This window comes from Anabas testudineus, chromosome 6 (genome assembly GCF_900324465.2).
Source record: "Anabas testudineus chromosome 6, fAnaTes1.2, whole genome shotgun sequence".
In the NCBI taxonomy this organism is placed as follows: domain Eukaryota; kingdom Metazoa; phylum Chordata; class Actinopteri; order Anabantiformes; family Anabantidae; genus Anabas; species Anabas testudineus.
The window spans coordinates 2587159-2614578 of NC_046615.1; the positions used below are offsets into that span (position 1 = coordinate 2587159).

The window sequence follows — 27420 nt, forward strand, 5'->3', positions numbered from 1 at the left end:
CCTACAGTATGTGATTCAGAAATACTTTATGCTGCACAGAGTCAGTATGAATACATGCTACTCGTGCTCAGAGATTCAGGAGGGGGAAATGGAAATGTGTCACTGATTGGTCACTGTAAACCGTTCTCTTTAGCAGGGGAAATCTGAAATTGAATATCTGCAAAAGGCAGGCAACAAATCTGTGGCACTTTCCAGTCAAGAAAGAGAGACATGGATATTTAAAGATGCATTACAAAGTTTCTTTACTGGATCTCTATGTTAAGCACATAACACTTAAGAGCAAGAATACAATACAACCTGTTATTTTTAACATGACTTGTCCAGAGTTACCTCTTGTAAGATGAAAAGAGTGAAACTGGAATTTTCAGGTTGTGTTTAAGAATAGAGAAAACCTCCTTCTAAATCCTGCTGACACATGAAACTACACTACAGTCTACAAGCACAGCCTTAGAAATAGTATGTTGCGTTATTTGCTTCATATGTATATATCAATAAAAAAACTAGTAATGATGTTTATTTGAAACTGTTTAGCTGCCTTTAACAAATGCTATTTTTCTAAAAGCCTACCATTGCAGGCTAAATGTAACGTCTCAACAGATGGGGGAGGTCAAGGATTTGTGGCTTCCTCAAACTCGTGCTCGACTATAGTAAGTTTAATGATGCAAGTCCCTGCACGGCTGCATTTAATCTGTGCTCCCAAAATAAACAAACCTTTCAATTTCTTGTAGGAAAGATCAATAAAGAACCGGTGAATGAGATGTCATTGACTTCCAGAAGCTAGTGGAGCAGAGGTCCTGTTTCTTGTACGTGTAGCCAGATCACATTGTTGACTATTTGTCCCGGATCTGTCGGTTCTTCCAAAGTCAGGTTGTGGATTTATTTTTAAATTCAGTCAGTATAAACATTCAAACAGTGTTGGACCAGGAATTTCATCCAACTTTGGATGCACCGCTCTATTGAGATCAGGGTGAATATTATAAGATGTTTCTAACAGACGTGTTGATGCAAACAAACAGGAATCTATCTGGTCTGGTCAGCGACGTACAAAGAACAGGGTCCAGAGCTGCTGTTGGCTAATTCACATACAGTATGTCTTAGTAAAAACTTCACTGAACTATACTGATAAACCTTAGTGATGCAAAATGTTGCTCCCCTGACAGTAATGTGTGACAGCCTTGGTAAATTATCATACACACGTATAAATCTTATGCACATTTTGGGATTTGTGTACACTAAGCAGATCTGAGCATGTGTCATTATTTTACATATTCTCAGTTCAGTGTGTGCATTTTACAGATCTATAAAGAGTCCTGTCACACGTCCAAAGCTGAATACACATTAAAAACACTCTTGTACACTTTCTAAATTCTGTATGCACAAACAGATCAGGTTACACTTTCATAGCTCTGCACACGCTGCAACACACGTGGCTCCACGTTGACTTTCTTCACACCTTAGCCAGCTGCTCTTCCGATTGTTGGAATGTTCTGAACAAGAACAGGAGTTTTATTTTGCCTGTTTAAGCAGGCTGCCAGCAAGCTTCCACTTGCCAACTAAGACTGAACTAGAAGAATCACTGTTACGAGCATCAGAAGCTGTTGGTGCTGTTGGCGTGAAGTCCGGAGCGTTGGTGAGCTATCGTGCTGTTGTTGTTGTTGCTCCTGCTGCAGTTGTCCTTGCCCCCCGTAAAGCTCTTGCTCTCAAGGATTTGGACCTTGCCTTGCTCTTCTTTCATGAAGAGGTCCACCAGTAGAATCTTCTCCTTGTGCATTTGGACGCTGATGTCCTTAGGGATGTCTGGAATTAGCCAGTCCACAACATCGCTCATCAGCATCACAACATTCTAGTAGAGACAAATGGAAGAGAGTCATGTAAAGATGAGAGCCACATATTGAATTTTACTGTAATGTGGAGATGTTAATGTGAACAGCTCTGTCCATCACAAACTGTATTTACTGTCTCAAACCCACCAGTGATCTGTTTCCTCTTTCAGCCTTTTTCACCTTACCTGGAAGACGATGACAAAGGCCAGTCGGACAGCCAGCACAGTCCAGAACTCCTTGGAGATCTCATATGGAGTGGCTGACCAGGGAGGCTCTCTGTAGTCCTTATATCTTTAAAAACAAAATAAACCATTTTTTTGAAATATTTATAGATTTTTGTTTCGGGTTATTTAATGGCTCCAAACAAGCGTGTGGAAGGAGAGGCAGGGGTGGGACTGTGTTTAAACTGGTTTGTTATTTATTTTTGTCATCAACACTGGACTTGGACTTAAATTGAAATGATTATATGTTCCCTTTATTTTTTTAAAGGTGGATTTAGATTTAATAAATTGAAATCATTTTTTGTGTGTTTTTTTTTTATTTTTATTGTTGAACCTAAATTAAAACAAAATCCCAAAGCAACAACAGAAGTTTGGTTCAGCTTTGGCAGTAAGAGAAATGGGTTAGGCAATAAAAAAGAAAATCAGGATTAGGTTTCTTAGGTTTAGGTTTATTTTGAAAAAAAAATCCACTCAAAAAATGCTATTAGACTGTTACTTTTCATGATCTGTTACTGATGTTTGTTACAACACACGTCTCACGTTGGACCATGTCTCCTGTGCAAAAGTGCATGTTGACACATCCAAGCACCTCATCATCCAAACTATGCAGACTTTTGGTTTAATGTGCTGTCATTGCTCACAAATCAAATATTGACACACATGGCTTATTGTCATCATTTGACATCCCTGTGCATCTCATAATACAAAAGGGTACCTTTAACATTGGTATGAGTCACTAAAGGCTTCGAGATGACTTTTGTTTGTATTTGTGATTTGGCACTATACCATTGAATTGAACTACAACACATTCCACTCGACACATTTGAGATGACAGTGTGTAAAACAAAACTGAACAGATTAATTTCCCACCTGCAAATCTCAACACGGTAGCCGAGGTACAGTGGATCCATGGTTTCTTTGCCTTCCTGAAAGTGGCTGACATTAAAATAGGACAGTGTGTGGTTGACAAATCCATGCATGGAACCATCAGGGCTGTACATGTACTGGTAGACCATCCGAGGTATGAAGTCTGAAGTGAAGGAGATGACAAATGCCTGGGGATTGTGGTTGGGGACATGGTGGTGAGATTAGGGACAGACAGAAATGGGAGTAATGTGAGTAGATATATGTATTTAATTTTATGTTTACACAAAGATTTGGAATCAACCTTTATTTTTACAGGGATTTAAATGTAAATACCTAAAGGTGAAACTGGCAATTGCTGAGTCAGTTCACATCAAATGTGATGGAGAACAGAGCCAAAAGTCACAATACCTACTAACATGCAGAAGCATGTGTTACTTACATTGATGATGACGGCCACTTTTGCAACCCCTCTTAATATGTTGTACCATATGCCTGCAGACATAACAAAACACATCAACTACTATGTTTCAGACATACAACTAAATTCTAATTTCCATGTTTAAAGTGCATTTACAGCAGCAACCTTTATCTACGTTTTCTTTACTGTTACTACTTTAGTGCAAGTTATCTCTCTTAATTAGAACATGTTGAATGCCACCCACCAATGTCTTTGGCTCTTGCAGCCACGGGTCTTCGTAACTCAGTCACAAATTTCTTGGCATCAAGTCGTATTTCAATGATGTTGTTGAGCAAAGCAAAGAGTGGAGCCAAGGGAAAGGAGGCCACAAACAGTGTCACAAAACCGAACTGGATGACTGGAAGACAGAAGAATAATTCAGAAAATTCGACAGTAATGGACTAGATAGCTAATTGTGGGCTTACATAAAGTTTTCCAGTATCATGAAGCTGTCTCAATTTTAATTCATACTGACTGATACCTAAACTAAACATGGTCACATCATGCATACATGTTTTAGAGTGTGAAGATGAGAAATGATGTTCCAGCAGTTTTGATTTAAATTGGAGACATCATTTTAATTCCCTGCGTTGATGTTGTTGTTTTCGCCCAATGTTGCTGATGGACTTTCTGTCTTAATAATATGGGACAATTGGTAGTATTTCATGTCTTTGGTGTTGATCTTTTAATGTCAGGTTTGATGACTGTTGGAGAAGGCAGAGGTACTGACATGCAAAGGTGATTAGTCCTGACACTAGTACCTAATGTCCACTTTTTTCTTTTTTGATCCCGGTTTCAGGCGCTCTAATGACTATACATCACATACCTACTGTTATCATAAATATCCCTAAAGTCCCTTTGACTAAACACAGTTTCTCACAGTCCTTTACTAAAACAGTGAGAAATTGTTGTGCACTGTGAGTGTCTCCATCCTGTCTTGCTATCAGAGAGGAAGGAAGTTTCACCATTCTGAGACCAAATCCAAACTTCCATCATTAAATCCAGAGTCTTACATTGGAGGGGGTTTCTTTCTTCTCTACAGAAAGAATCTCATCATCCTTTCTATCCATGGGACACATCTGAGTTTTCCTTAACTCACATGATGTTGAGCATGCTTAATGACTAGCTGATCACTGTCAGCTAAGAATGTCTCATGCACACACATCGCCATGTTCAGTGGGTTCATCTGTGTGCTCCACAGTACACCACCTCCTAACATAATGATCATCTCTACTAGGCAGTGTTTGTGTGCATATGTGAGGGCATCACCAGAGGTACTGACTCATTTCCATATATTCAGGAGTTAACCCAGCAAATGGCTCCAGGAAGTGGTCGGTTTCGTATCTCTGCAGCTTCTTCTGTCTTTCTTCTTCCTTATAAGCACCTTGCTTTGACCGAATGTAGCGAATCAGCTTCTTCAGCTTGCTGATAAATTTGAATACACACAGACATTTTGTAACTGTGACAGTTAATAGTCACCAGTTGAAGTTGATGATGACAATGATTTTATACGTACGGCACTCCAATCTCAAAAAGGTTGTTCTGAATTAGCTGCTTTCCCAGCATGGTGATACTGAGCTGGATGCACAGTTCCATCAGGCAGCCCCCATGAGCACACTGTAAATCAGGCCAACATGACATCATATCATTTGTAAAAGGATATTTGAACAGTATGCAGATTAAAGATAGCACTTAACTATTTGCTGACATGTTCTCAAACACATTTTCCATCTTAGAAAACCTTACAACTTCTGCATGATCCTGTGCAAAGACATCCTGCTGGGGCAACAGGCCATTTTACCATGAGTCTCGTGTTTTTAAGGCATTACAATATGTACAGCCCTGGGTGTGATGGATGTATGATGATGATTTGTTAGAATTAAACTAATCCACAGTAGCTACTTGTCATAATCATAAAGTCACGAGGAACTGCAGATTAAGAATTGGTTGGAGCATGGTAGCTATGGGTAACATATACTGTATCGAAGGTGGTTTATTGGTTTATTACCTTATTATTGCTGACACTCTGATAAGAGAGTTCAGGAAAGAACGAAGAACAGTTTTTCACACAGCCTTTTTGTCTGTGTTTTGTTGTGACTGCTGAGAGTGGGATTCTAAACCCTTATCTAAAAATTGTGAATTTTACCTCTTCCATTCTGTATGATTCAAACACATACAGGTAGCTCCCCGGTCTGCCTACCAGTCTATAGGAGAAAAAGAAATAAAAGGGTTAAGACCAAATGTGTTTCTTAAAACATATATTTATATATAAGTATATATATTTCACATTTATTGAAGTTATATGAGCGGACACAAAATACACAAAATGTATGAATGTATGACACGTAAAGTAGCTACAAAGTACACATACAACATAATGAGGTTCCTGACCTTCCCCTGAAAAACGCAATGTAGATGATGGGTGTGAAAGCGTTGAAAAACTTGAGAATGAAGGTCTTGAAGATGAGTCGTTCCTCAAAACTCTTGTCTGTTTTAGGAACCTCTACAAGTGAAGAGAGGATGCTTAATGAAGAATGGCACATACAGGTACTTCGAAACACAGGCCTGCACCATCTCAACACTCCTAATTCTTAGAAATGTTTCTTAAAGTGTCACCTGTCTCAAAAAGCTGTTGAGTTAACCTAAGCCTAGCCTGGCACTGGCTAGGCTACTAAATGTATATAATTGAATTGTATATAAATGAAACCAATGCCAAGACCTACCTACGTTTGATTAAATTATCCAGAACTATAAAAATACCCGTAATATCTTAAAATATGAGGGAAAGGGCAGCCGTAAATTTGCTGAGGATAAAAATGCAGAAGTTTGTTTTAGTTTTTAAAAATATAAATATACATTTCTATACAATTAAGTCACAATCACAAATAGATTTGTGTTGTGTAATTGAAACCACAACATGTCAAAATATCAGATGTACAACATCCAGTTTTGTTAGAGAAAGATTATGGTCAAAATATTAGATTACACACAACAAAACCACAAACCCTTTCTCCAACCTTAACCAAAACACTTGCTGCTTTCCACTTGTGATAAATGTAGCATGTCATTCATTAAAAAGATGCAAGTGTTTTAACTTGATCTGATAAGTTGAATGATATTTTTTGTGAGTTCACTTGATTCTTTATATTTCATTTTTGAAGAAACAGATGTAGTATATTAGCAGACTTCCCAGCATTCATTGTTTGCCACTCAACATTTCTTTTTCAATTTTGACTTGAAAACTTAAAACTTAAAAACCTAAAAACCATGTAGTTTGAATCGTAGAACAACGATATGATAAAGGTTAGTGTTAATAAATGTATACATTCAGAACAAATTCAATTGGAGCAGCAGGTGACATGCTGATAGCCAGTATTACACCTGGCCTAACTGCACTTACCTAACACAGTGAGCCACCGTGCCACAGCTCCATACACCTCGTCCAGTATGAGGATGACCACCAGATTTATGATGGCTGCAGTGGTCTTAACTGTCAGCTGTACGTTGTTCCGTGTGATCTTGGAGCTCATGTGAAGAGCAGCTTTAGTGGAGATCCGGTAGAGAATCACACCAAACACAATGGCAAATGTAACACCAATCTGCCCATGAAAAGGTTTGCAGGATTACAAACTGAATACATATACTGAGAAGGAAAAGAAAGCACCATTCCACAGTCTTACCATCAACGATGGGTTGTATATGCAGAGAGATACTTCTTACCATTAACAGCATCATGACAAGGTTGGTCGTGTAGGCAGGAAGGCGGTCTTGACATGTGAGCTTTTCCATCTAAAACAAGCAAATGAAAACATATTCTTGGTAACTGCAACAAGCAGTACTGTAATGGAGGTTCTGTTGATGTGCCATCTTCTGAATTTCAAGTACTCAGACCCTGAAGTTCCCTTTAGCACTTTGTGGAAGACACATTGGCAGCATTGATTGATTTATAGGCTAAATAGCGTTGCATTCATAGTCTCTTCATACGTTTGAGGGGTCCATGGTGTAAGGCTATGAGTGGGTGAGTGGATAACCACAACACAGAATAAATCTCCATGGTAACCAGACTGGGATTCATTGATCTGGCATTTGTGCAACTAAGTCAAGGATAAGTTCAACCAGGATATCTGGAAAATCCCGGCTTAATCCCTTATCTTGGTTTTGCTCAACACCCTTCGGGCCTGCTTTTGTTGTTTTGTTTAGTTTTTTTTGTTCCTTTGGTCTGTCTGGATTTGCCCCTGGTGATTGGTAAGGTATTTTTTCTAATGTTAATTTGGGTACTACTATGACCAATTATCATTCATCACTTGTCACTTACCTGCTCATGCTAACTACTGTTGCTGCCGTTGATGCTTGGTGTGTATATATACTTACCTTATGCTACATGTCCATGTTGTCTGGTTGCCATCCTGTTTCAAGAGAATACTTACCTGTACATGCTGTGTATCTTGCTAAGATAAAGCTACTTACCTGTTATTCCAAGGTGTCATTGCTAGAGCTACTCACTCTTACTCACCTGTCCATGTATACCTTGCTGAAACGTGGTCACCTGTTACATACCCGTGGGAAGTGAGAGCAGACTATTGGTCCTCAAGTTCAAACTACATTATACCCTTTTAACTGCACCACAATGTGTTACCTCATGTTTCTTCTTAGGACCTAACTGTTAAACTGTTTGAAGAACATGGTGAATTAAGGTACAGGTGAAAGGTTAGAACAAATTGCTTTACAATACTTCTATGTTACACAGAGGTGAATAGATGGACATAAGTAGAGCTGACTTTTTGATTACCTTGTGTTGTGATTTCTGATCTTTGTTCATAGATTTCTGCATGACCCTGAATTCATATTCAGCCCTGGGGTGGTCCTGTAAGGATGGAAAGAACACAAGTGACAGATGGCTGAGAAGCAGAAGTGGTAAGTAACTCAGTATATTTACTCTAGTAATATCCCAATAGCAAAACTGTGGGCAGTGAAAATGCAGAGTGGCTAGTTTCTTTGGAAAACCACTAGCCACAGTGGCTGGTGAGCAATCAAACCCTGTTCTGGTGTCATCAGTAGGTCCTGACCAGACGTTAATAAGCACAAGAAATATTTAGTAACACAAAAAGTAGACACAGGTAGAGGAAAAGCTTGAGGTGCAACGTCAGGAAGTAATCACAGTGACAAATAAAGACAAATTACATTTCTGCTGATAATAACTGTAGCTACACATCATGGAACCTGGGAGTGGGAAGTTGCTCTAATGAAAGAGTATTTATGATGAAACCAACACTGAAGAATTTCTTAATTCAGGCATATTTTGAAGCTATTAGTAAATGTTAACTTGTTGTTTGTCTTTTTTTTTCTCCTGATCCTTTATGTGTAGAGTGGTCAAATTGAGTTTTTTTTTTCTTTTTTTCTAATCAACAAAGTATCTAACTTGGATCCGACTGTATTATAAGGTGCTCATAACTGCAATAGTCTGCTTGTGTCCATTCCAGGTTCCATTCTGTGTGACTGAGAAGAAAGAAAAGCTAAGAAAAGAGATACTGATAAGAACATAAAGCTTTTTGTTCTCTGGTCTGATCTCTCACATTTAGAGTTTAATGTAATGTTTCCCAAAATGAGCAAACAGGATGTGCAATTTGAGTTTCAGTTTTAACATTCTAATTTACTGGGAGGATTTGAACACTCACTCACTAAACATTCCCATTGGGTAATTTCTTTGGAAATGCTGTGTGTATGCGATTTATAAAGAACGTGCTTTGCTGTGTACTAGACTACGTTTGCAAGTGTAGTCACAGTAGGTTCCTGCAACATGTGTGAGTGTTGTGTGATGCGATATGATCAGAAGTTGGCAGCAACAGTAGCAGCAGCGGTAGAAAGGCTAGAAAGAGTAAAGAGGGAAGTTTATCAAATAGTATGAATTTATCCAAACCTTGAGAGCTTCCTGTGGAAAATAAACCCAGAGAGACAGAGGACGGTTGATAGTGTTATTAAAAACAACAACTTTAATTCACACTGGTACATTTGTCTCATAACTTGAGTAATTTGTTGTTGATATACAATAAAATAAAGAGGATGTAGAAGACTTTTTGTTGTTCATTAACTGAAAACTCACCGGTATTACTGACTATTATTCTGTTTGCAAATACACAACACAGACTTTCTAGCTTGATGCGTGGCACTTTACTTCACAGTTCCTGTGCAGTTAAGGATTATGAGCCACATTTTAGTTTCATCTACAAATAAAGTCTGCGTCTCTGTCTCAAAATTTTTGTGAGCAAATAATGACATAACATACATGGCAAGGCACAAATAATGCAGGCACACTCAATACAGCCCTTTGTTAAGTTAGAGAAAGACTCTCTGGTTTATTAAAGAATAAAAGCCTGTTTCCACAGCAGGATTTTTCCTTTAGTACCAGGAACCATAGGAGGAACACCCTGCATTTGCACCAGAGAAACCAGGTTCTGAATTTACTTCTGGGACCATAGTTTTGTGGTCCATTCAAAGTTTGGCTTGTAATGACATCATGTATTGTCGAGTCTCAGGGACCCAACTCCTACTCAGGCTCAGTTCAATAACCACACGCAAATCACATACAAAACTAACCTTTTGGTTTTTGGACAAACTTTATCTTCTTCCTCCATCCTTTCAGGATCTGAACAAACTGTGGATTTATTTGTTTCTGATGGAGCGGCCTGTATGTGTGTATGTTAAATTCCAACCAGTTTGTGGATGCTGATGCTGTCTGTGACCTAAACCTGGACCTCATTCAAAGTTTGAAAACCGGTCGCTTCGGAAAGGGTCTGTTTGCGCACATTTTCAGATTTGCCGCCCACGATAATCTACAAAGCTTTTGAGCATGACACTACACAGGCACATTTTAGGGACCTCAAAGTTTTTTTAAGCTCCAAAAGGTCATAATATCGGTGCTTTATTGTTAGTAAGGCATTGTCCATGCTGTGGAAATGCAAATCCCAATTCTCTTAGAGACTTTAACCACAGGAAAGGTTTCTGCACTTTACTGGTACTGGAAATGGTAAGTCACTAGGAAAAAAAGGTACAATCCAAACTTCAACGTGATTGATATGATTCATATACATGTTTACCTTCATACAAAGCTACAGTCTTTCTCTAACCTTAACCAAAAATGTCAAAAGTCAGTCAAAATCTTTTGACTGGAGTCAAACTCTGGTCTCCATTGTGAAAGTCATGCTCATTGTAGAAACTGGGTTGGTGCATGATGCATAAAGTTTGCATTGTGAGGGAGAAATTCAGTATTTCTACCAACACAGTAATGATAGCTGTTGAATATTAGTGCCAACATGTAGTAAGCTATACATATTCTATTGTTGATGGGCTGTAGCTCCCATCTTCCTTTCCTATGCTTTCACAAACCACCTATTTATTCTCAAATGTGACTCAGTCACCACTCACCTCCTCATCTTCAAACCCAGTCAGGTCCCATTCATAGTTCAGTCTCATCTGTCGCCTCTTCCAATGCTCCATAAACATGGCAGCTTTTAACCAGACAGAAACATCAGATTGATACAGAGGCACTAAGACACTGACATTTACACTCTGAATCGGTGAATATACTATTCAACTACAGTAGATCTTGACAAGTGGGTGATGAGGTGAATTGAATAAGGGGCACTGGTAAGTAGTACCACAAGTACATGTGTTGAGGTAGGGGTTATGTACTTTTAAAGAGTAAGTTCGTGATTTGTTTTTCTGGAACTGCAGTTTTTGAGCTTGCTTGATCTTGATCTTCACAGTAGAAGCTGGTAAAATGAATATATTTTCCTGTATGAGTATAGAATACAGACATATCATTGTTGTAAATGAAGTTGAAATATAAGAAATGTAAAGTATCATCATTTAAAAAAGAATCACAGGAACTGTCTTTCTAAGAGGTAACTTTAATCGATCAAAGTAAATGTAGAAGCTTAAGAGAGGCTTCAGCTGTGTATGGCCTATCGAGCTTCTCTACAGTACAGCAGCTAAAGGAAAGCTTTATTCAGACCACTGTGAAAGTTTCCATCTCACTAGTATTCTCTAGTCTCTGTGCTGCCCCTGCTTTCTTTGAATCCGACCTTCGATTTTCAGATTAAAATCTGGGAAATGAGATTGCCACTCTATATTATTCTAAGAAGAGTTCATCAAGGAAGCATTTGTTGACTGCGATGTGTGTCTTGAATCGAGTCTGGTGATGATCCGCTTCAGTTCATGAACCAAGGGTATCAATATTCTTCCAAATGGTCTGGTTTCAAAGAATTTATCATAACAGTCACCTGGTCAGGTATACCATTTCCTGCAGGAGCAAAACAACCCCACAACTGCACCGACCCACCTCCATGCTAAACTGCTAATGTTCTTCAAGTCATGGATGCTTTTATACCAGACATACTGCTGATTCATGGGTTGAAAAAGATGTAATGTCATTACGCCATGGAATGTACTCTCAGAACCCGACAGGCCTGCTTTGACATATCAATGTCAACTTTTTATGTGGTATTTAGTCAGGAATGGACTGTAGCAATGTTTTGGAGCAGAAAGTCTTGTTTCCCTTGGGAAAATTGTTGTTGGACAGATGCACATATTTGACTGTGCTATCGCAGGGCTATTGGTGTCTTGTCCAAGGACATTGACCAGGAGGCCAGGCATTGCATTAATGTACGACTGCTCCACCAAATACAACTGCCTAAAAGTAGTTTCTTGCTCACAGTGAGCAATAAAACCTTGTATTTCACGTTGTAAACCAGCAATCTACCAACTAAGGCAATCAACTTATTTTAAAACCCATGTATAAAATTTAATTTAACCATTTAACCACATGATCATCACATCACATTAGGGTGAGGGGGATGGCGGGGTGCGATCACTCACCCCACAAAGCCATGAATATGGAGAAGAAAACAGTGGCAGGGTTGTCAAACAGATGGCTGGCCCGAGCAGTTCCACAGGCAGAGCTGAGTTTCCAGTAGCTGCACACTCTGTCACACAGAGGGCACATGGTGATGTTGTTCCTTGGGTGGCAGATCTCCATGCTGGAACACAAGCCACATATTATTTCAAGGTTATATAGATACAGTTGCTTGGGTAAGTATTCTGACCCCTTCAATATTCTCACACCCACTGTGCTTGTAAATTTAATATGAAATGAGAAGGGGTGTGAGAAGCTTGTAGAGATTTAACTTACACTGTAAAATGCTTTGAGGTGACTTTTGCATTTAATTGAATGACCTAAAAACACTGGAAGCTTTTTTTTTTTTAATAAGCCCTTTATTCCTTCCTCCTCCTCCATTTTTTCAGTGAGTGACTGATGGAAGAGCACTCTCACCGAAGCAGCCAACTTCCTGACACTGTCAACACTGATCAACCTAGTAGGGCCATTCTGAACCCGACAGTGAGACATTAACATGTCTGTTGAGCGTGTGTGGTGTGTGTCAGCAGTGGGTGCAGATGTGTGCCGGCAGCTTGTGTCATAATATCCTGTGGATGACGAGAAACAGGTAGAGCAAGGAAAGGAAGGCCTAGTTTCCCCAGCTCATTCATCAAACTGTTTCCTTTGTCTCCCCACTTTTGTATTCTCTTTTTTTTCTCCACTATTTCTTTAACCTCTCACACTGTGAAGCTGTTACACATTAGCGTCTTCTTTAGCCAGCTGTTGAAACATAATATATAATGTACTTAATGTAAGGACAAGTCTTTGTTTAATTTCTTATCATCGTCTGCCTGTGTGATGATCATAGTGCTGCACTTTGTCATGTTCTTTTCCTCCAGGGGATGAAAAGTGTAATAAAGATGAATAATTAATATTAAGAGAATGTACAACCTTTTCTTATCAGAGAGGTGAAGTAGGGATAGAGGCAGAGGTTGTGCCAGGTTGATATTGGTATTTTAATACTACTGGAGATTGATTAAATAGTGAAGTCCTGTGTGACAAGCTCATATTTAAACATATGCACAGCAAAGCCATGTGTTTATGGTGATTTATGTCTTTGAACTATAGTATTTAGTGGTGACCATCCGTCTGCCTGACGTTTCTTTGCAGCCTCTTAAGCTACAACATAGGTTGCGGCCCAAGTTGAGGACACATGAACACATTTTGGTTTCTGTACACGCATGATGTTTCCAACTCTGACAATAAGACTCTGAGTCACTGTATACGGCAAACTTTTTTTGCTCCAGTCCTGATTATCTGCTGATTAAAGATGCTATTGTCTTGCTTGATATAAAGATTTCTGCTTACATTTGTTAGAGGTTAAATGCTCAGCTTGTGCCTTATTATAAAAACCTATAACATATCATAGAAACCAATAAATCAGCCATGTAGATTTATTAAAGGAAAAATCTAATTTATTTATCTTGTCCGTTCAATAATGAACAAAACAAAAGCCCTCATAAGATCATTTTCCTGACGACAATTGTACCTGACAGTATAAGGTTAATTTAATAAATTTATTTTCCAGGTTAATTTTCAAGAAGCAATGCTTACACAACTGAAGGACTTAAGTTCCGTTTGCAATTAGGTGATGCATACCTACCTAAAACTATTAAATAACTGTCTGATATCATAGAAGGCTTATAATGTTGCTGTAACTTGGTGCTTACAACTGAGTAAATGCTGATGTAGATCTGAACAATCTGCTTGACCTCATTTAGATTTGGACTATAGTATATTTAGAACCCATTTAACTATTCCAGTTAGATGTATCTGGAGCTCCTATTTCTCTGAATACCATGAAGTCTTTAGTGCAGAACATATTATCATAACCAGTGACACTGGTGCCTAAAGCAGTAACTTCTACAAGGCCTGATTCAAGGTAATTTAAGAGCTGTGGATGTCGGAGGTGTAGTAAAGGTTAATTAGTGTACGTCAAAGTGTGTGTGTGTGTGTGTGTGTGTGTGTGTGTGTGTGTGTGTGTGTGTGTGTGTGTGTGTGTGTGTGTGTGTTCTGTTTACCTTGGTATGTTGTCATCAACTGTTGCACATCCATACAGAAAGACAATTACACCCACTAGAGAGGCAGGAATCAGCATCTGGGTGTAAAGACCCAACCAGGCGAAGTAGAGGCCAATCTTCTCGCCAAAATACTTCCTAAATAACCCCCCCCACACACACACAGATGGAAATCATTTCACTTATTCAGACAAAAGTACCATATTACTATCAGAAGGTTTAAATTATATTGGCAATTGGATTGGCTTGAGTTTCATGGAGATGCTTCACCTCCCATGAATAAAGACTTTGTAACTGACAGGTTGGGAATCCCATGGATTTAACCTCTATGGAACTGTTAAGTTGTTCACAGGTGCTGAGTAGATGAAGGACATCTACGTCAAACTAAAATGACTACTTAACAAATTGAGGTGAACTAAGAAACCACATATCCACCTCATACAGGCATCTTTTCCCTGACAGTTTAACAGCTGTTCATACTTTCACTCACATAACCCCTGACACAAACCTAATGGTGCACCTAACTGAAGTGGGACAACGATTACCATGTTACCTCCACAACTTTAAAGGTGTTAACGAATTGGAAAACTCCATCGAACAGTCAGCAACAGCAAAACCAATTGCCACTTATTCCTGTTTAGGGTTGTAAAAAAGTAAGCAAGGTTTTGGATTCAGATTCAGAATTTTTGTGCTGCAGTTGTACACCTCTCTCTGCTTTTTTGTTGGGGATGTATAGTTCATGGTAATCTATTCAGTTTTTACAAACATGCAGCAGTTTATAGAGTGGATTCTGCAACCTCTGGGGTATATGCAAACCTTATCAAATAACATGAAATCTAAAACTTCTAAAACCTCCGTCCTGTATTTTAAGTAAGACAGTCACGGCAGCCTTAAATCCACTGTATAGGAATCAAATTTAAATTTCTGAATTTGGTGCAGTATGCAAGTATTATGTGTACTATAAAATAAATGTGCCCTTGCTGATGAATAAGAGAGCTACAGTACTTAAACATCAGAACTGTCATCATACACGAATGAGTGTCAGTCTATGAAAAATGATGACTGAACAAGTAAATCATAGAACCAAGCATCCTTACCGCACAAGTCCGATGGGCTGGTACTTGTAGAAGACACTGTAGTTCGCCCACTCTTCATATAAAAGCTGAGGAAGACAACAGTTTAGTTGTAGTTGTTTTGGTTTCTTATATTTCATTATGCCTTTGAGTCTTTCTCCTGTCATATTTGTCATTAACAGTTGAGTGGACTTCATCTTCCTATTATCTGTTTTTGGCCTCCACTATACTCTCCACCAACTCCTTTGGCTTTTTTTAATGGAAACTGTTTCATTTGGTAGCTGTTCATTGTGTCAGTCTGTGTTTAGCGCCCCAAAGTGGGTGATTATTTTCTTTAGGTTCAGAATAACTCCACTTACACTATCACACTGCAGTGCATCTGGACAGTGAATACTGTACAAACAAATGCTGGTACTTTAACACCCAAAAGATGCAAAGTTAGGGAATAAGGGGGCAACAACCTGGTTACTTTGATATTAATGAAAACAACAGTAGTGTTCTAAGATGTATCTAAATTGTGGTAATGCACTGCCCATCCAAAAAATAAAAAAAGTCACGGCCTTAATTTAACTAAGCAAATAGGTAAGAGCCTCCCATTGGATAATTACTGCATGGATGATTGTGTTTCAGCAACAAATAGGTAACAAGTTATTTAACCCTAACTGATGCAGGGGAATAGCTGTCTCTCAGCTAAATGATGCTACAGGGCTTTATAGTAGGATTCGTAAGTTAACAATATCACTAGACTTGCACATAATAAAAATTTAAATATAACAATCTGAAAAATAACAGCACATCATATGTTAGAAAGCTCAGGGTCTATTTTTATTTGTGTTAAAGACAAACACATTTGAACTTGCAAGCAGACAATCTTGGGTCTGTGAGTGGAGGAATCCACACACAAGCTAAAAGCAAACAAACAGGTGATTCAGATTTTTAAAAAAAATGATGTGACACATGATTAGTACACTTAGATGCAGATGTGAAACATTTATGTACGTCTAAGAACTTTCCTACCTTCCTGTCATTGGCCTCTGCACTGTCATTAATATCTCCCTGAAAAAAGAAAGCGGAAAATTGAGGCTATTTATTGTGCACATTGACTGGAAAGGGCGAGCCAGTGTTTATTCATGTAGGATGAACTCATTTTAAAGAGCTGACACGGCATCATCCCATTTCCTGTTTCAAAACACAGATAGATAAGCATGACTTGAAACTAGAACTATCCATGCCAATCATCTGATAGTGTGAGGACTGACATTACTCACGTCATGAAGAGGGTATGCTGCTGAATAGACACCATTACCAAGGAGGCTGGTGATGCCTGCCAAGAGAAAACATAGTTGTAGTTGTGGTGTTGCATTCCACATCTTTCTTCTGTCAGGTTCAAACTAAACAACAAAACTCAAAATATTTATTTTTTATTGCATTTTAGAAAAGGGCCAAACTTCAACAGATACTAGAATTTAATAGTTATATAGAGAGAAAGATAGGACGCTGTTCTATTTATACTGGACTATTGTTCTATTCGTGGGTTTTTATTATCAGGTTGTCAAAACTATTTAATTAAATGTCAAACTAGAATGTCAGACTTAAAAGTTTGACTAGTCTGGGGATAACATTGGTGAAATTTAACCCCACCAAATGGAGAGTTGAGATCCAGACTTACCCATACTGTACTTGGCCTTGCACTTAGTTCTTTTCAAGATTTCAAAAACCTGACCGAGAAGGGAAAAACAAAAGGTTTGAAATTAATTCAACATGCTGCTGAAGAAAGCAGCATTATAATAAAACTACAGTAATGACTAATATGAGCAGCAATACTGATCTCTGAAAGACGACGAATGCACAACTGAGAATAAAAGTCATCCTATTACTACGATTGGTGGAAAGGTTTGTATTAACTTTGCAACCATATGGGTTAACCATAGGCGCCTATGGTTGTTATCCTCTACTAGTTTTGTAATGTTTATATTATCATTTCTGTATTAGTAAACAGGTTTAATGAACTTTGTTTAAAGTAATGTGAGGGGTAGGATCAGCTGTATATTTTGCACACATACTGTAAATGCCTGCGTGTCCAAGGCTTAGGCAACCCCACACTACAAATTTACAGAAATATATGCAAAGTGGCTGCCTGCACATGCATCACACCACGTCAAGTGGTGACTACAACTGAGTGTTGTATATAACTCTCTCCACCAGCACCAGGTGGCAGTAGTTTGTATCTATCTTTCAAAAAGGGAAACTATAAGAACATCTAGGACTTCTACAATGCACACAGTAAACAAAGCAGCAGTGTTTGCTTAATATTCACCCCACTCTCGCTCACCACGGACATTTCATTGCTACTTCTAATCAAGAATATGTCTGATAATAAGTTGTAAATGGCACCGCAGCCTATTTCTCTTCCTGCACAGTTCTTTGCCAAGCTGAACAGCCAATTAGAATGGCATCTCTCATCGATGAGTCAACTGCCAATTCAACATGCTGAATCCGATAGGGGCCCAGCAAATGTCAAAGGTGCGGGATACACTACACAAACCAGGCCGACAGACATTGACAGACAGCCCAACGTTGGACAAAGGCCAACCATTGGCTTTGTGTGTCCCGGAACAGAGTGAACGACAATCCCTTCTCTCATCATATAAAGCTATTAGGCTGTTCTTAGCTTTCTTCTGAGGTTTGGTAAAGTTAAAAACAAGGGTTTAGATTTTCATTTCTGACTGAAAAATATGAAAATTAAAAGAAGTCACAGTTCTCTGTTAATGGCTACTTCGGTGTTGGTGGACACAAACCCATGTGGACTTACTATTGAACCCCTGGTTTTGCTGTCAAAGAAGCAGTCTTTGTCTGAAAGGTCAAACCTGTTAATAAAACCACACACACAAGTACAAGCATTGGTATTACAGTGCACAGAATGATTCCACTTGTTTAAAATGTCAATCTGATTGGATTGTGGAGCGGCATAGAGGCAGCCACGGCCAACAGAGATACATCAGTGTGAAAGATCTACTTACAAGTGTTGTTTTTCCCTGGAGAAAGTGTGTGACAGATGTTTGATGTTCTTGGGTTGGTGTTCCTCAACATGAGGGTGAAGAGGCTCCAGAGCTTTGCTGACCAAAGAGCTGATCTTGTCCATAACACCGCTTGAATGCTTCATTTCATACACCTTGAAAATCCCCACAAAACACATGTGACATACAATTTCATACTAGATAGACACCAACAAGTCCTCAAGTCTAACAAGTCGTACTAGAAGATACCTCAATGACCTGGTAAGCTGTTTGTTCCTACCCTCTTGTATGACCCATTTAACAAGTTTGCTGACTGAGCCCACATATCTAACAGCTGTCCATTGCAATAGCACTTCTGCCTCTTCAGCTGGACGTCTCCCTGTTTTCTGGTCAACTTCTGTTTTAAGTTTTTTCAATTCAAACCAAAATTTCCACAAGACTTTTATCAATCCAACAGCCGTTTAATGTCATACTCCTCAGGTTGCTCTCCGTTAATTCATTTTCTTTTAACTGTAGTTTTCTGTTAATGGAAAATGAGACCTCCATTCTGTCCTCAATCAGAGGAAGTGCAGGTGAAGGTGCAGCGCACAACATATAGAAAAGAAAACTAGCTTTTTTGAGAAGCAAATGTTCCCTTAATGCTAAGCTGGGGAGGCTGCTTGATGGAAGACGAAGTACATTGTTTTGGACAAACACAACACACACAGATCAGACAGGTAGTAACAAAATGTTGTAACTGGAATAATGTTAAGAGAGAAGTGACGTCTTCATAAAACAGAGAGACTGAAAAGAGACATTAAATCAGTAAATGGTACCTTTTTGGTGGGCATCTTCAGTTTCATGAATTCAGCCTCTCGACAGAGGACGTTCCAGGGAGCATGAATCTTCACAAAGCCCACACCTGGAATCTTGGTCTAAAGACAAATGGGAGAAGCAAAGTTGAATCAAGCACACAAGAACACAGCAGACAAATCTTTAGGCAATCTGAACCATGACTGGGGGAACGTTCGAAAAGCTTCAGCTTTCTGTTGAGCCAAAAAAGCAAGACTATAGTATGTGATGTGACCACCAAAGTTACAGCAGCATGGTGGGATTTCCCTTGATCAATGTAACCACAGTGGACAACAATACAAATTGGCTTGTTACACCACTGTATGTGTCCTCCTGCCTTCAGATGGCTGCAAGGAGTTAATGAGCTAAGGTTTAACTTTTTATACAGCGTATATCAGTGGAAATAAAATCTGATTGCAATTGTGTTCCTATACAAAAATGTATTTGTGTTTTTACAGGACCGGATCCACTGCCTACAGGAAATATCTACATGCTTCCACTAGTGCTGGCAAAATATTAGTATATTTACACCACATCTTTACACCAGGACTCCTGCCAACATAATTCTGTTATCCAATTCCTAACATTTTTAACACTTGTCAAGCTATCTTTTTGTGCAAAACAATATTCAAACAATAATCTCACAGTGTAATCCCATAGTTTACAGTCTTAATGATTACTAAAACTCATATCGGGTCCTCCTGCTGTGCTGATTCCTATATTCTGCCTTTCTGCCATATAGCACTGAGCTGCTGGTGGTTTGTGCTGCTGTTGTCGCCAAATCTCTTCATACCATGTGGCCACATCCAGAAGTGCCTGTATTTAGTTTAAATGTACATTTATTTCTGTGTCCTGTTCCCACCAGAGCTCGGTTTAGTGTTAATTTGCTGTATCACTGCTGTCCAACAGTTGGTAGCACACATGCATTTGCAATGGGAATTTCGTGTTTGGTCATTTTTTCTTTTGATTTTCTATGTGGTACTGGCAGCCGCAGGTCAGCCCTGTCAACTCACTGCTGTGGAGCCTTATTTTCTATTTATATGCTGGCATTAGGACATCTTATACATAGGCAGAATATCGGTTTACACTTTTACACGGCAGATACACAGATATATTTGAGCTCCCGCCCTGCAAATAGTTTTACAGAAATTGGCTGTGTCCTAAATTGTTGAAGACATTCAGAAGTCAGTCGCTGAAGGCACGTTCGAATGTGCATATATGATAAAGAAGAAAGTGTTGGTTTCCAATACATTTGTTAAGTATTTGATCTACTATATTACCAAAAACTGACTCAATATAGTTTTGATGTAAATTCTTACTGAGCTGATTCATTTACACTATAAACATTTGGACAGTCAATAACTGTTTCATTGTGGCAAAACTTCAATAAAAGCTAAAGTTACAGCCAAAGTTAAAACAAGTGCCTGGCTGTGAAGATCCTCAGTCATCCAGGTCATGGTTATCCCCAAAATCTGCAGTTCAGTGGTAACTGGACTTTTAGTTCCGTTCAGAACTGATGAGGCCCTCTGGATGGAAGGGGAAAATACAGTCCAGTTGCTATTAAACAGCGATTTTTGGGACATCCTTCAGAAATAGACTATTTCCAATTTTTGTCTTTGTTTTGAACCAATTCTAGGTTATTGAGTAAAAATAAAATCAGTACATTTTGTGAACCACTACACCCTGTAATGGACTACAAACATTTTATGTTCTAGATCGGACTGGATTGAAAACCACTTTAATAAACACAGTTCATCACAGCAGCTCAGGTCTGCTTCTTGTGTCTGCATCTATTCCATTCACAACACCTGTAATCCTGCTGCACAAACTGTGTACATTACAAAAAGACTCTCTGCTACTCTCTTTAAGTTCTACTCCCTCTTCATCTTCCACTTTAATCGGTCTAATCAGTTTAATCTCAAGTCATTGTTTTTTCAGTTTGGAGGTCTCTGCCAGTGGTCAGATTTTCCCATCCTAGCTGCTACATAACCAGCAGCATGTGCCAGCATGCTGATCGTGCCATTATACCAGCACATCCAAATGAATCCCAGCCAGTGTTTTCTTCGCGTGGTCACACGTACAACAGACCAGAGCTTAAGACATCAGACACAGTCATATTCCTCTGTGAGTCTGTTAGGCTACGAGTGACGTAAATTGAGTCACCTCTCGAGACAGAGGGCGTATGGGGTCCAGTCCAAAGCTGTGTCACTACCAGCAGTGCCAGCGCACTAACTGCGCATGTGTCAGACGAGGACTCCACACAACCCTGAAGAACAAACATCGAAGGTCGTCCTCGACACCGTTAGTACACACTGTTTTATTTTTCTTCATTTTGTTCATCTTGTTCAAACACCAACAAACAAGGAGCTCATTTCTCACTGTCGCTCACAGTCCACTGTTGTTCTGAAGTGTGAATGTGTGGAATGTGTCTGCGTGCGTGTCCCTTAATGCAATGTGGGTGTCCACCGTGTGAGTACGTGTCCACTTGAGGCAAAGCGGAAAACTTGGACTGACCTTTATACACTTTAACCCATAGAGACAGTGCAACTTTGCTTTCTAACTTATACAGCCTGGTTCCTGCTTTAGTGCGCAGACTGTGCTGTTGCCTGTGTGAAGGTTAATATCATTGCTACAGAAACATCAGATACAGAACAACAGATTTCATGTGTAAGCGCTTCTGTAAGTTGGATACAAAGACATGGACAAAATCGTTGGTACCGTTCGAAAGAAGAACCCGCAAAGGTCACTGGAATAACTCTAAACTGACAAAAGTAATAATAAATAAAACTTTACCAAAAATTAACCTGTGAAAATCACAATCATTGTTTTTAAGCTGTGGTTTAACTAATGAAACCGGCCTGGACAAAAATGAGAACTTATTATTATATTAAGTGAATTTTTTGTTGCACAACTTTTTGAGGTCATTCACTGCAAGCAAGTGATTTCTGTAGCTCTCAGTGAGACTTCTGCACCTCTCAACAGGTATTGTGGTCCACTCCTCAGAAGCAGACTACTCCACACTGCATGTTTCAGCTCTTTCTACAGATGTTCAATATTATTTAGATTCATAGAAGCCCACTTCAGAATAGTAGAATGATTTGTTCTTAGCCATTGTCTTCTGTCTTTTCGATTTGCCATCGACTGTCCTCTTTCGGCCACGTCCAGGAAGGAGGGCTTCAGTCCCGTGGACCTTAAAACTTCAGAATAATATGTGCAACTGTAGATTTCTAATCTCCTGAGACAACTCTGTCTTTCTAGTTTTCCTGTGGTCCATGTTCAGTGTGGTACACACCATGATACCAAACAGCACAGTGTCCATCAGTTTTTCAGATCATTTTTGTCCAGGCCAGTTTCATTAGTTTGTTTTTTATTTTGTTTGTTTTTTTTAAATCTCAGTTTAACCACAACTCAAAAGCAAAGTCTGATGTCAGTTCATTTTTAGTACATTAACCTTTTCCTTCAACTTTTTCAAGTTTCAACTTCTTTCAGGGACCGGTATGAGTTTTTCTGTAAAGGATGGGTACCAACAATTTTGTCCATGGATGTTAACTCACGTCTTCATCTTTCTCCAGTTCCAGCCCCATCTCTCTCAGTTTCCCCTCAAACTCCTCCCTCCTGAAGGCCTTGTGATCCTCGTGGACACTGAAGGTCTCGCCCACGCAGCCCAGCTCCACGTCGGCCGCTGCTGACGACGGCAGGTGTGACGAGCCTCCTGTATTTTGTGCTTGGTGATGCTGCACATGTTCCCCCCGGCTGTGGGGGCCTCGACGTAGACTACGGGCAACAGCATTTTCAGCCAGCAGGTGCATCGACTGTCGACTGGAGCGCCCCCCACCTGGCTTCTTCATGGTGTAGGTGAGGACGTAGTCGACTCGCCGCTGACCGTCCTGGAAGTAGAGGCCGTGCCAGCAGTGGACATTTTCCTCTGGGTTTAGAGCTCTCAACAACTGGTAGTAGACACATGGGGACACACAAGGAGGGGTGAGCATTTAGGACAAGACACAGCATGTAGAGGCAGAAGGGTTTTGCTTACATAAGCGGTTTTTGTTTCTCTCATGTTTCATGGATGCAGAAGGTCTTTTATTAAAAGATAAAAATATCAAGATGTATTCCACAAAGGAAATCTTAAGAGCTGTATTAGTTTCTAATCTGCTTCCACAAAAATCAACATGATGGTATAAAACTATGTGAAGCTTTGGGGGCTTTCTTCCTGTGCATGAGTCACAAAGTAAACAACTCTGTGATTCAATATATTTGAATTTAAATTTGCATTTTAAGTTGAGGGGAATCCATCACATGGTTTTTAGACCTTAAGTGCACATGCAGTGTGTTTTGTTGTGTAACACTCAGGGCACCTTTTACCTGAATTTCTTCAGGGCTCAGTGTCACTGGACGTTTTCCTCCATGTGGATCCCTGCATGATAAGTTAGGACACCCCCCACTGCTCTATCTGTGTCCACTCTGGGCTCCTGCATTTTTGCTTGACATTTATGTATGTGTCAGATATTCTATATGATTTATAGTGTAATGTGATGTGACCAGGGAGTGGCAGCAAAAACTACACCAGTCACTTCCCCAGCCTCTAACTATATAAATAACTAAATAAATAAAATACCCAGTTATCAACGTTGACAGCAGTTTTTAAAAACACAAAAGTTGTTTTTACATATATTTTCTATGTACTAAGAGGTCACTGAACAAATAACCCACAAAGGTTTCAGGCAAGCGTATCCAACCCCTGCGCTTCTGCATGTCAGCATGCTAAAAACAGATACTGTATATTTTTCTGTCTAGACCCTAATGTTTGTTTCTTATCAGACTGCCATGGGGTTTGATCACCCATGTTAATTGTGGTAAATTATTTTGATTGGTAGTTTAGGATTAGTTACATTTGGTAAAAAATAAATAAATTTAAGTCTGTGTTTCATTGTTATTTTTATTTTTATTTATTTATTTTTTATTGACTTGCCCAAAAACAATAAAATCTCGAGCCACTGACGCGTCACCACATGGAGCTGGAGAAGCTGCCCCCTCATGTGTGGGGTATTTTCTATTTATTGTGTGCTGTTTTGTGAACCTGTGTCTATTTATTGTTTGTGGATGTGGTATCAGCTTAGCGATTATGAATGTCCAGTAGCAGCACACCTGCTGACAGCACATTTAGGTCAGCAGCATGTCACTCATCAACACATTCCCATAGAGACTTTGATGCAGTGACAATAATCTACAAAGCAAATTAGTCATGACGGGCGGAAGCTTTTTATTTTTACTTGCAATTATTAGAGGCTGTGATAATTCGATAATACCTCTCTCTCTCTCCCTGTGTGTGACAGATGTATCACATCTAGGGATAGAGAGCTGATCTGAACATGGAAAAAACCTCAATACACAATGTGCCCATCAGTCTGACCAGCTAAACCAGCTGAAGAAAGAGGCTGACCTGATGTTAGCACAGATCGAGCTCTGATGTCCATCCTCAGCTCCAGCTGCAGCACACTGTGTGTGTGTGTGTGTGTGTGTGAGTGTGTGAAAACAGCTGTGAGATTCATGTTTGGCACAGTGCCCTGATTTTCAGGGTCTCAGTATGACTTTCCTATATTTTCAAGAATTTGGACGACGTGGTGAATGAAAATGAGGATTTCTGGAGTTCTGGGTCAGTGAGGTGCCGTGGTAGTGGTGTCAGCTGCTACGCCCACTACAGAGTAAATTCTATATGTGACATAAATAGTGAGTGAATTATGAGCTATGTCATGACCTAAGCCTTTTTCTCCTTAGTCTACTTATAACGTCTGGCTTGAGATCTGAAGGAAGGTGTTTACAGATCAAACTACACAAACAGCTCACATATATATTTAAATGGTAACTTTATTTCACAGTTTACTGGGCATAGCTAGGTTTGGATTCTGATAGTTGGTTTCTTTTAGGATCCTGTCTGAGGTGTACATCTTACATAAATCCTCAATACATAAATGAGGATATATTTAGTGAGGTTTACTGAAAAAGGTGTTGTTGGTTGCATTGTAGTTCTGTAGTCCCATACTGGGAACTGAAAGTCAGGATTTATCAGCCACTGCTACTTTTACTGTGTCCAATATGTTTCTTCTTGTGAGGAATCAACTCATCCTCCATGATTCTGAGTAGCTCGGCCACCTGAGTTACCCTGACTAAATTGTTTCCTTGTGGCACAACACACACCTGACTATTAATTTATTGTCATTAGCAACACAATAACTACATTTCACTACCAAAACAATTCTCTTTAGATACTTTAGTTGAGAAAAATATGAAACAGCAGTTGGGTTTGGGTGATGAGCTTAGGTAAACAGTGCTGCCGACCTGGCAGGTGGGCATCTGTGTGCTACCCGACCGTCTGCTACTGAATCCACTCCACATGTATATCACATGTTTGGAAGTGTTATTTAAAATTAGCAACCAAAAAAAACATCTGTCAGCTGTCAGGCTCTGTAGTAATGCTGCCAAAACAGGACACAGACCATTGAGAATCTTGCAAGACACACTGGAGAACATTGCTCTGTGAAAACATGTCCGTAAACAGTCAGGTGTCCAGCAACTCAAATGTAACCTGTGTATTTACGTATTAAAGAAGTGACTGATTTTACACCATGTGCCATCACCTCAATTAAAGTCAACAGGCAGATTTGGATAAAATACATTTTAGAAAACCGGATTTAATCATTAAAAACTTAATTTCAAACACTTAAAGTAGGTTTTTTCAAGTGCTCCTGCTGAATGTGGCGAGACTTTGGCAACTGCTGTATCTGAACTCCTTAAAGTGCTCAGAAGAAAAGCTCTGGGCAAACATGTCAGGAGTTAGTTTGTCCGTGCACACAAGCTGGGATCAAATCTGTCTGTGCAGACGGGTCATTAAAGAGGCCCCATGCCTCGACCTTCTTTCTGCAGTAATACAGATCTTCTTTTATGAGCTCTTTGCTGCCCAGACCACCATGGAGGAGCCACACATTAGTTCATTTTAACGTGTGGTGTGATGTCTCCTGTCAACAAAAGGAATCAACTGTGTTTAGATCTTTCTCATCAATTAAAGTATCAGTTACAGTGGAACGCTGCCTAGAGAATCCAAATGACTTCATGTTTACAACTCTTGGGAGTAAAAACACAGTGGGAATCCTGAACGGATCAAATCTAGATTGCTGCAGTTGATTATTTTGGCACTGTTCAAGAACACAAACAGCTCAACTGGATAGAAAATGACATGCAGTCGTGAGGAATATCAATTTTTAATCAAGTTTCACTTTGTACTTTATGTGTTGTTTTAACGGCGGGAACACTTCTCAAGCATCATCCTGACACATGACTTTCTCAAATCACAGCATACATACAGCGTTACCAGCACAACAACCATGTGTGGAAAACCCCATACACCGCTCTCTACCTCTCTCTACCGTTTGTCTTTCCAAGGCTCTGTCTAACTCAGCTCATCTCTCCTGTGTGCTCAGCACATCTCTCGTGGAGACACTCACCTTAAACTTGCCATGGAAGATGATATCTCGTAGAAAATGTGGAGCCTGTTGCTCAGACCTGGAGGTTGAAGATGGCTCGACTTCCAATTCTGCTTCCTCTGCCATGGTCCTGTCGGCAGGTTGAAAGCAGACAGGAATTGAGGTGGTGAGGAGCTGTTTGCAAACAGAATGGTCTGCCTTGTGCTCTTCTTCTCTTCTCTACATCTGTGTCTCCTGTCTGAAGGGCCCCTCCCCTGCCTCTCGTCTTATTTTCTTTTGACTTGCCACTTTTCCGTAGCTTTGACGGCTCCCTTTAAAGCTCAGTTTCTGTCTCAGTGTGGACTGACTGAAGTGAGCCTGCAGCCTTGTTACTTGAGAAGTCTTCTATGAGCCAAGATCTAAACTTAGACAACGATAAAACTCCGAACACAAGGTGCCCTCCCTCACTCTCTCTGTCTATGCTCAACTATAATCACTACAAGACCGGCCACACCAATACACACCCAATATTTCTCCCTCCCTCCTTCCCACTCTTGGCCAGAGGCTAATAATCACTGCAAGGTCAAATGTGATGCATTACATGCACTGTAAAAGAAATGACAGCATGGTTCATGAACTGAAAACATTCACAAGTAAAACACTCACTAGACACTAGTTCTGCTGGACCACCAGCAGGTACTGCACCAGTTCATGGAGCAACACG

At 39.6% G+C, this 27420-nt stretch overlaps 1 protein-coding gene across 2 annotated transcripts; it reads right to left on the bottom strand.

Moving 5' to 3' along the window:
• LOC113166421 (anoctamin-1-like) lies at positions 1-27154 on the bottom strand. 2 transcript variants are annotated; one of them, XM_026366549.1, is made up of 25 exons: positions 26739-27154; positions 22794-23186; positions 19224-19322; positions 18412-18563; positions 18204-18258; positions 17061-17109; positions 16660-16715; positions 16409-16447; positions 15416-15480; positions 14322-14456; positions 12243-12403; positions 10791-10873; positions 9286-9297; positions 8158-8232; positions 7089-7157; positions 6769-6967; positions 5760-5871; positions 5515-5572; positions 4885-4985; positions 4651-4793; positions 3574-3726; positions 3351-3403; positions 2915-3099; positions 2009-2114; positions 1-1843 (listed from the first exon to the last, which is right to left on the bottom strand). In XM_026366549.1, exons 1-25 carry the CDS (start codon positions 26841-26843, stop codon positions 1589-1591), a joined length of 2913 nt encoding a protein of 970 aa, XP_026222334.1. In that variant the 5' UTR covers positions 26844-27154; the 3' UTR covers positions 1-1588. The 2 variants fall into 2 exon arrangements, with proteins under 2 accessions (XP_026222334.1, XP_026222335.1); XM_026366550.1 differs by lacking the exon at positions 9286-9297.
• Between the last annotated feature and the right edge of the window lie 266 nt (positions 27155-27420).

What these genes read in the sequence shown, in the direction of transcription:
- LOC113166421 (XM_026366549.1), bottom strand. Translation starts at nt 26,843, where the DNA reads ATGGCAGAGGAAGCAGAATTGGAAGTCGAGCCATCTTCAACCTCCAGG. An exon ending in CAAGGCCAAGTACAGTATGG is followed by an intron (nt 16,716 to 17,060) that starts GTAAGTCTGGAT and finishes TTCTCTTGGCAG; the next exon opens with GCATCACCAGCCTCCTTGGT. An exon ending in AATCATACAGAATGGAAGAG is followed by an intron (nt 4,986 to 5,514) that starts GTAAAATTCACA and finishes CCTGATTTACAG; the next exon opens with TGTGCTCATGGGGGCTGCCT.